Below are 11,040 nucleotides of genomic sequence, written 5' to 3'. Positions count from 1 at the left end.
AAAACATTGAAATGAGTACAAATTTTTGCACACTTTTTTCATTTGGGAACCATTCTACTACCTCTTTAAGTACATTTAATTTGTTCATTATTTTTTGATGTAAAGACTTCATTAACCTTCATAAGCCTTGTGTTATTTTCTATCCAAAATACAATCATCTTGTGCTAAGAACTCTTGTATCTAGATCCTCTTAGTCATTGTCAACCATCTTTCAAATGCTTTGTAATCCTAACAACGTCTTCAATTTTTAAAAATTACTTTTAAATAAAACATATTTCGATTACTCAATAGTTATATTAATAGTTTATTTATCGCTTGACAATGAAATTGAGTTTCCTAATATCTTTGTTCCCTCAATTATGAAGGCAAGTATTCATTGTGAGGAAAATAAATGTATTGATGAATCCATCAAATTATGGAGAAAGAAATATCCTCCTACAATAGAGGAATTAGATATGCTTAGGAAGTTGTTTGATTCTGAGTCTGCACAAAGGAAGTTAGACATTACAAAATTCAAAAATATTTTATTTTGCAGTTCTTTATAAAATAGAAATATTTCTTTAAATAATTAAGGATTGTGTATGTTGTTATTTTTTATTTTTATTTTTTTCCAAAATAAAGTTAGAGAGATTAAATACAATAAAATTAGAAACTGAAAAGTAAGATTGTGAATTCATTCCAAGGATTGTATTGGTTAAAAATATATAATATTTGAAACTTGTATTAAGAAAGTATAAGATTTGAGACTTGTATTAAGAATTAATAAAAAAATATCTTCTTTTCTATTGCAATTTTTTTATTTAAAAAATATATATGATTTGCCTTTTGTATTTAGAATTTTTTTTTTTAATAGTCTTTACATTTTTTCAAAAGAATTTACTTGACTTTATTATAATTTAAAAATTTTAATTTTTTTTATTATAGATTTTATTTTAATAAAAATATTTGAATTTTCTTTTTCTTTCTTAAAATTATTTATTCTTATTGATTTAGAAGATTTTGTTTCCCATTTTTTTAGAACTGTATTTATGCTTTTCTAGTGCAAACTCTAAGGCTTATGAATCAAAATGTCCAATTACAATTAATGACTAGACCAATTGGAGGTAAGGTTGACTACCTTTCCATACTTGAATGTGAAATCTGAATTTATTTCCTAAACTATTCTTGGCATTGTCATTCTCTACCTAGTAATTATTGTTCACTCTTTCACAACTTCCATCTTAGCTTATAACAATATAGGTTAGATATTCAATGAATTTTGAACTAAATATTCCTTCCTCAAATGACTTAGATTATAAATTAATTTACAAAATCTTTTATTTTATTTGAATATGTTTAGAATTCTAAGTTCTCTTCAATGTCATTAAATTTATTCTTAGTATGAAACAATTTCTCATTTTCTTTGTTTGATATATATTTGACATTATATCTTTATTAGGAAATCATACTAAGAAATAAATATATAGATCCTTTCAAACTTAAAATTAGTAGTTCTTTAATTATGTTGAATAATATAAGTAAATTGGGTCATTAGTGATAGGAATTTTTAAAAAAATAAAATCTTTCATTTGATTATGATTATTTGTTTTGGTATTTTCATTATAAATTGATAGTTATTTCTAAAGTGTTCTAAGATATTCAATGTGAATTTGTATTATTTTGTTTACAATAATAATAATCTTCTTTCTATTTAAAACATATAGTGAAATTAGATGTTTATTTAAATTGTAATGATAATTATAAAGTGAATAATTTAAGAGTGAAAAAGACTAAGAAAAAGAATAGGAGGAATGATCTACTCCTCGTCATTTTGATGTCCTTAAAATTCCATTAGATTAGACATTCAGTGTAATCTAAAAACATATTTATTAATTTCTAACATTATCATTTTTATTAATATATTTTCTGTCAAACTTAAACGGAATAATGTTTGCCACTGTTGCCAGAATTAAAGTAGGGTTTAGATCCAATAAATAAATTTGCATTGTAAGATTCAGAATAATATATAAAACGACAGGTAGAAAATAATGCAATAGGCAAGACTCACATATACTAAGAAACAATAAGCAATGAATGAGAAAAATGCGCAGTCTTTTTGCAGTACTTCTCCTTAATAATCACCGCTCATTACACAACGTCGGTTGTGCATTTCATATAAGTAACCCTTGACATAATTAAACCTAACCTTATCCTTGACTTCCTCAACAGTGACATTTATAGTTAACATGAATCTCAGAAAAAGACTGTAGCAGAGATTATAGATGGAAAGAAAAACAACAATATCTCGAACATCTGGTACTCATATCTACGAATTGCAAAAATTCAAAAAGTAATCAACTAGAAAATATGAACTATACAAAACACAGTAGTAATTTGAAAGAAGCCGGTACCTGATTTTTTCTTTTAAAGCCTTATAAGGAAATCAGAAGGCGGTGCTTTTGGTGCAAATTGCCATCTTTGGCTATTTACGGTTGAGTTTTATTCGATAATGGACACTTTTCAGTAAATTTGTTTTTTTCTGCAATTAGTTGATTTCAGGATCACTTGTTGGAGATAACTTTGCTTTTTCTTTCCATAAGAAGCATGCTCAAGAATCTGTTTATCGCATATGTTCATTTGTAAGTGATTAAGACTGAGGCACCGCGTGGAATTGGTCTTTTTTACATAAAACTCAAGCGAACGGTCTGTGTAGGAAGTTTTAATTTACTGAAACTTCAAGACTTTAAAATTGGAGTAATTTAATAGTTGAGATGGAAAATTATCATTATCTCCATCCTCGTAATTATCATTATGGAAAATGGAGTGATTCATATAAATCTTAGGCCCCAAGGATTAAGGAAATGAGGGCAATTTAAGAAGTCGTTTATGAAGACAGTGTTCTAGGTATAATTAGGAACTTTAAAACAAATGTAAAAATGTAATACGTTGTAATATTTCGTCGCTACATTCTGTTCAACGCGTTCCACGCGGAAACTAGACTTTTTTCTCTTGAATGTTTCAGGGTTATTTTCCCATAGACCTTTTGATCTAAAGTTGAAGTTGCTTTGCTGCATTGGTGAGCAATTTCGATTTGGCGCGTATAAAAATTCAAGAGATCTTTTACCTCCAAATTTTGTATTCATAATAACAGAATAAGGATGGCGAGTGCAATTGCAGAAGGTGTTATTAGCAAGATTACTGAGATGATAATCCAACAAGCCGCTGAAGAGGCGGCGCTGGTCTGCAACTTCACCCGAGACTTTGATTGGTTGAGAAAAAAGCTCAGAACAATAAGCAGCGGTCTGAGATATGCGGATTCAGTTGCTACACAAGATGAGGACGTGAAAGAATGGCTGCACAACGTCAGAGACATTGCGTGGGATGCAGAAGACATTGTGGAAGAGTGTGTCGCTCGCCGTAATGGATGTGTAAATCACTCTTGTTTGTGCAATCTGGATGAAATTATTTTCCGTTACAGAATGGGAAAAAGAATTCAACAAGTGAGAAACCGAGTCAGATCCATAATGAAAGATGGAGAGCAGCTGAAGCTTTTCAGGGAATTAGTACCACCCAACTCTGAACAACCATCAAGCAGTGCAGCGTGGAAGGGAAATAGTCTCATCTCGGGTGATTCGCACCCTGTGGCGATTGAGCCGAAACTTCAACACCTCGTCTCCTTGATCGATGAATCCACTGTTCCAGTCATTGCCGTGGTGGGCATGGGCGGTGCAGGAAAGACATTTCTCCTCCAAAACCTTTTTGAGAGGATCAAAGAAAGGTATGAACTTTCAATCTGGCTCCCCATTTCACAGTCGTATTTTCTTCAAAAATTACAGTGTGATTTAGCATCCCATGTGGGAGATTTAGAGGGTAGAGTGAAGGATGTAAGTGAGGAGCGAGCGGCAGAGCTGATTCATGCCAGTCTACAAGGAAAAGAATATCTCATTGTTCTCGACGATGTGTGGAGGGCAAGCAGAGAAGAGAACATAATTACGAGCCTCGGTCTTCCAATTGGCAGCAATACAAAATGTAAAATCTTGGTTACAACTAGAAGCATGGAGGTTTGTGAGAAGCTCGGTGCTTTACCTTACCACATAGAGCTTTTATCAGAGGAAGAGAGTTGGCAGTTGTTTTGTGCTTATGCCTTTTCAAACTATGCCCAAAATCTCCCACCACATTACCTTGAAGAAGTAGCTCAGCAAGTTGGAAAGGAATGCGGAAGATTACCTTTGGCTCTGAAGACATTGGGAGCTTCTCTCTCAGAGTGCACCGATATTAAAAAGTGGATGACTAAATTGCATCAACTCAGAGAGTCTGAGTTGCATCAACATGAAGAGGTCAGTAATCCTGATTACTACATCATAGAGATTCTGAGATTGAGTTATGACTCCCTTCCGGCAACTCTAAAGCCTTGTTTTTCTTATTTGTCCTTCTTTCCCGAGGATGAGAAAATACATTGTGAGTATCTCATAAATTTGTGGATAGCAGAAGGACTCATTCCCCAAGAAGGAGATAAGTGGGATTTGGGTTGGAAATATTTATACAAGTTAGCCAATCTGTGCTTGCTTGAAGTATGGGAGGACTGGAATCTAATCAAGTATTGTAAGATCCATGACTTGCTGCTTGATCTCACAATTGATATATCTAAAGCAAACAGATGTACATTTTCTGTTGACGACGTCTTCACATCTGGAACAAAAAGTGATGTTTGGCACAGAATTCTACTGGCAAAAAAGGAGATAGATGATAAAGTCATTGCAAAAGGCATGGTTTGTTGTCCAAAAACTCTTCGCACTCTATCACTTTACAATAATCCAATTGAAAAATTCGAGACAAACTTCTTCAGCCCTATGAGATTGCTCAGAGTTCTTGATTTGAGCCGTACTCAGATCTCCACCTTGCCCCCATGTGTTGGTAACGAAAAGCTTCTCAAACTGTTAAACTTGTCATGGACAAGTATAAAAGAGGTACCAATCTGTGTGAGAAGACTTTCGAGTCTTGTCTTGCTCGATCTATCATGGTGCCGACAGCTACAAAGGCTGCCAGAGTGGATAAATGAAATGAAATCTCTCGAGCATCTCAATATAAAAGATTGCTATAATCAACTGGGGAATCAAATACCCAAAGGAATATCAGAGATGGTGTCTTTGAGGGTACTCAGATCAGATTTTCTAAGGTTTTCTGTTGAAGAAGATGGGTTTCTGAAGTTGGAGGATGTGGCCAAATTAAACCGCCTCCAAGAACTAAGCTTGTGTGTTCAGCATGAACAGGAGTTGAAATGTATCGAAGAAGGAACCCTTGCTCAGTTACTCAATATGCGTCATTTGTCTATATCAAGCTCCTCTTCAACAGAATGGAATTTACCACAGAACTTCATTGCTCTGATGGAACTCCAAAGACTTGAACTGACCTTTTTTGCGATGCCGAATTGGGTTTGTGCGCTAACAGATCTGAAGCATCTCACGTTATTGAATTGTAGTTGTAGGAATTATCCAGACTTAGAATCAATGCCTAACTTGGTAGTGTTGAGATTAATGGGTAATGAGAGCTGCAGAGAAATACCAAAGACTTTTGGGAAGGCATCCATGTTTCCCAGGCTGCGGTATTTGCATATTGACTACTTCCCCGTTTTAGAGGAATTTCCGGATTTGGAGGAGGGAGGTATGGCGAATTTGGAGAAATTGTGTTTATGCGAGTGTCCGAGCGTGAGGAAGGTTCCAGGTGGATTGGAACATTTGAAAAGACTGCAATGGTTTGAGTACACAGGCACTGGAACCAATGAGTTCACGGAGAAATTGTCTGAGGGCGGTGAAGTCTGGGAAAATATCAAAGCTAACAATCAGTGTGTGGTCATAAAAGGGTATGATTTGTCCATATAATAATTTGTCTTTATGGCTCTATAGTTAAAATATAAATATCTAGTTCAATTTTTTTAGGAGTTCTAATAAGAGCGATGTTTTTGTTAGGTTTAGTTCTAATTATAATTATTAATGTGACAGGGGTTATTGATAGTTTAATATTTTAGCTTTTTTTTTGGTAAATGGTTCATTTGTATATTATTATTGAGATATTAAATGGAAACTATGAAGACATTTGACAATAAGTTAAGACATTTTTTTGTGAATGGTTATTGATATAAAACATAGCAATATGAGAAGACACTTTCAAAATGTCATTTTTTTGACTAATTATTGTTCAGCAATCGATAAAGAGAGATCCATGAATGTCCATGAATATCTACAAGTTGAAATCTTACCTTTAAAATTTTGATTTACATAACAAGATACATTAAAAAAAATTCTAAATTAAAATTGAACTTCTAATTTAAAAATTCTAAATAGAGGATAGAAACTTTTCCCTAACTATGAGCCACCACCAAGACCTCCCACTGTTCCTGAGTAAAGTAAAGTTACCACATAATTCTAAAAGTCCAAGTACTATATTCATTCATGCCTAGAAGTGGTTGTCAATTGATTACATGTTAGGACATCACTCGAAAAATATGCTACTAATATTTTCTTTGGATCTTTTTATGCCTAAAATGCTACTATGTCATAATGGTTTTTGATGATTTTATATGTCTACTAGCTATGCCTAAGTAACAAATTGAACTCTTAAATCCCCAAGAAACAGAATGAACTCTTAAATCCCCTTGGTGGTTGTTTGTGCTTGAAATCAAAAATTGTTGAAGGTCTCTAATAAAATCACCTCCCTTTTAGAGTTGCCTGAGATGTAAATATGATAGCTTTATACTACAGGTTGAGATAATGTGCGCTCATTTGCAGTTTCGGCAGCATAGGAGCCAGTTATAAATTTCCACATGCATAATAGAGATATGGAGATTTATAAGTTTTGAAGAATTAAAAGATATATTTTATGTGTTCTAAATAGTTAGTTAGAAAAATATATTTTTATCAATATTTTATAATTATAGGTTGTTTAATTCTTTTTAATGGACATTGAATACTTTTTTGGACTTAACTTTCTTCTAAAATCATCTATTAGTTTTCTTTTTAAACTCCTTATACAATATAATGTTTTAAATATTAGTATATCCAATAAATTTGATAATTAATATCATCAAGATATTCAAATATTTAAAAATTTGTTGAAAAAGAAAGAATTAAAGTAAATTAAATTAAATTTTGATAAATATTATATTAATTAATTAAAATATGCATGAAAGAAATAACTTATCATTTTGAAAGGAAATTTTAAAATTATATAGACAACTATTTAATGTTATATTAATTAAAGAAATATTATACATTTTATTGTCAAATAGTTAGTACTCATCGAAGCAATAGTGAAGGAAATATGTAAACATCATCTAATAATTTCATATATAATATTTATTCAAATAAATTTGAATATAATGCATCACAAAAATTAATAGTGTAATAATTATTGGTTAATACAAAATTGGGTACAATAAAAAAATACAATTGTTTAAAATTTTGTCAACACATTATCAAATAATATGTAGAGTACTTCCACTTTTTAACCATGGATAGATTGGTAATAACTCTACATTTCCAGGAAGAACTTTTTGAACTTTAATTGATACAGTTGACTTCACACCAAATAACGTAGGTACCCCATAATGTGCAAGCAACAACATGAATGATGGAATGACTTTGTGCAGTGTGAATGTGAGAGTGTAATCAAACTTAAGGGTAGCTAGCAACTATTCCTCAAGTGGATCCTTGTGATAGCTAATTTTAGATTTTCCTTTGAGAAATTTTAGAAACTTTAGATTGGTCTCGTAAGAGAGTATGCTTTTTGGCATTTATTGTTGGCCTAATGAATATTTTTTAAATGGATTATGCAAGATAAAGATCATGAATATCATAGTACAACGTATTTGGCCATCCACATAAATCTCAATCTCAATCTGAAGGTGGTGAAAATTGACATCTGAGTTCATCTTTGCTTTTGTTATGTGATAGAAGTTGAAGTAAACAACATAGTTAGAAAATTTTAATTTGAATGTTCCTCAGTCCTTTATTTTTAATTCATCTAAAAATTATATTCCTTATCCAATACTAAATACTGAACTCCTCTATAAGAAGGATGACATTATGTGGAAGATTGGGATGGAAGTCTTGCAACCAAATGTAAACCCATTCTAAATGTAATTTGTCTACATCCTATTAAGTTGCATGAAGATTACTAAAAAAATTTATATCATTTTGAAACATGATAACTAATATAACTTTTTAAAATGAAATAATTGTTGCATAAAGGATAGTAACCATTAAAACAATGAGTGATATGAAAGAAACATAAAACATATTTTATCAACTCAATATTTTACCATGCATTTTTTAAAGGTTAGTATATTTAATGTTTGAAAAAGTTATATTTGACACAAACTGATACAAATTTACAAGATTATAAGAAAATAAGTGATCATTACTTTAATGTAGGAATACTAAAAGTAATTTACAAGGCTATATTAAATATCTATTTTTATATTATGGTAGTATCCAAGTAAATGAAAAAGCTTTCTCTACTTAAATAATTGCATATTTTTATCATTTATATTTTTTTTAATGTAGACATTGCCAAAGTAAACAATTCTTGAGTAAAAATTATAAATTATTGAAGTGGCCAAAAAAATTGTTCATGCATTGGAAAAATAAATCAAACACAACATATGACATCAATTATCTTCCAAGAACTTAAATCTATTTTCTTAATCCTTGCACTTGGCAACTTGTCTACCATTTTTCATTTTCTCAAAGAGTTTATATGTGAATCGAGGTATTATTCTTAAAGAATCTAATGATTTTACACAATAAATTGCCACAAATGTCAATTGTCACTTTTAGAAGAGTCAAACCTTGAGGTTTATGTATACTCAATGCCCATACCAATCTAAAAGGCAATTAAAGTGTTCTACCCTTTTGTATTGTTGTTATTGAAATTGTTTTTAGATTATGATCTTCAAATGGTATTCTAGAATAATTATCAAACTCAACCATCACATATGTTAGAGGTTCAAGTAGAGCACTACTTTATTTTAAGACTACTTTTTTATTCTATACTAGAGATCCATTTACAAGACCTTCTTTTACCCATAGACTTGAAGTTTTCATGACTGTTAAATCCTTATAGATTACCAACCCAAGATCAAGCACATCATTTGAATAATCTTCTAATGCATTAACATTCCATGTTTTTGTTGCAACACAATATGAAATAGGATAATTTAATGAAGGTAGCATTTTTGTACTATGACTATGAACATTTTCATTTGTTGAGAACAAATGGACATCATTTTCAAACCCTAAAATTATAGCAACATCTATGTTGATAGAGGTTCTCATTATTAGAAACCTCCAATCATCAATTTGTCATTATGCATTTCTTACATTCATCAAAAGTTGACAAAATATTTGTTGATAATCATTTTATCCATATTATCTGAATATCTTATCCAAAATAACAATTGTCTTGAATTCATGTCATAGCAATTTTTCCCTTCTATTACTATCATATATTGGTTTATCATTAACCAAAGAAAGTTAAACCTAAACTCCTACCAAATTAATAAATACACTTGAAAATAAGCATGAAAATAATTATTTCATAAGAAATAATTTCTATCAGTATTTTAGTAAATTATTAGTCTATATTTTATATATGATTTACTTTTCCATTAGGAAAAGTCATGTCTGTTACCTCCACAGCTTATATTTGTAGATTGTGAGAATTCTTGTCAGAGTCAAGAATATATGGTTTCTAATATGTTCTAATCAATGGAGATCATTTCATCAATCAAAATATACTTGATATGTGCCATATCTTTCTTCAAAGATGCTAGTTTTGTTCCTTCCACCTGATAAAAATCTTGTATTGGTATTTTAGATTTTGAATGAACCATAGAAGATCCTATATTGATTGTTGAGACTCCTATTGGTGCAAGTAATAGAATGGGATATTCAAATGGTATTGCTACATTTTTAAGAGATTAACTAATGACATGAATTAGATATGACCTTTTAGTTGTTTTCGTTCTATAAATTATTGTGAGCAATGACTCTATTTTTTTATTTCTGTGACATTGTATCATGATTATGTCAATTGACTCTTTTTATTTTTCACCAAGGGTCGTGTAGTTGATGTATTGGGGAATTTGATTATATATCAAACAACCATGATTCTCCATGTTACTTATAAAATTAATTTTTGTAGCTGTGTACTCTTCTCCCTTAAAATTAGTAGACCAATTTTTGTGTTTGCCAATGTCTCTTTTGCCTAGCATGTCTATTTCTAAGCACTATATATTTTTGCAATTGTGCAACCTAGATATAATCTCCCATTCATGTTTTATTATATTTCTATTAAAAAAATTATCATCTTTGATTTTATTATCACTTTAGTTTTCATTATTATCTGCAGCCACTATATGTTCAGCATGTCAAGTATTGTAGTTAAATGTCTCCCAATCTTCTATGACGAAGTCATCATTATGACCAATATATCATTCTATATCACTGAATGACTTTTAGAGAAATAAGTCTATTATTAAAAAAGTCAACCCATTTACCTAACTCATGTGAAGAAATAGCTACAATTCTAGGAAACACTCTGAATATTGTTTCTCTTTTCCTTGGCTCCCATTTGTTGTCTATTATTCTTTTAGCATTATATATGCATGATCTTGCTAAAACAATTAATGTGACAACTTCCATATATGCATGATCTTGCTGAAGATGAGTCTCAATTCTGTAGAAGTCCTTTGCAAGGATTGAGACTTCTTCTAAATTGGGCACCCGATTAGGTTTAGTAGCCCAATTCATTTTCAAAATTTGGGCGCCTGCTTTATGAGTATGGATCGAGGTATCAAACCAAATTATGCACTCGATTTTAAATAAATGAGGCACCCAATTTGTAAAGTCTTATAACCTAATTTTTTAGCATTTTTTTATCATTTTCACTATTTCAACTACATGATAGTAATATTTGGAGATGGGAGCCTAGTTTGGAGAGCCCTACTTATTGCCACATTTAATTTTTTCACTCTTTTTGGTATGTCTATTTTTTTCTATTATT

The 11,040-nt window shown here is 30.8% G+C and overlaps 1 protein-coding gene across 1 annotated transcript; it reads left to right on the top strand.

The window, feature by feature from the left end:
• Nucleotides 1–3,137: 3,137 nt before the first annotated feature.
• On the top strand, nt 3,138–5,858 carry LOC149560364 (putative disease resistance protein RGA3). The gene has a single exon (XM_089827595.1). It carries the CDS (start codon nt 3,138–3,140, stop codon nt 5,856–5,858), a length of 2,721 nt encoding a protein of 906 aa, XP_089683721.1.
• The last annotated feature ends 5,182 nt before the right edge of the window (nt 5,859–11,040 follow it).

The sequence above is a fragment of the Cupressus sempervirens genome, chromosome 4, assembly GCF_028749045.1.
Source record: "Cupressus sempervirens isolate cs-2001-9-10 chromosome 4, ASM2874904v1, whole genome shotgun sequence".
Taxonomy (NCBI): domain Eukaryota; kingdom Viridiplantae; phylum Streptophyta; class Pinopsida; order Cupressales; family Cupressaceae; genus Cupressus; species Cupressus sempervirens.
The sequence above is the reverse complement of the archived record's forward strand: the minus strand, read 5'-3'. Positions and strand labels throughout refer to the sequence as shown.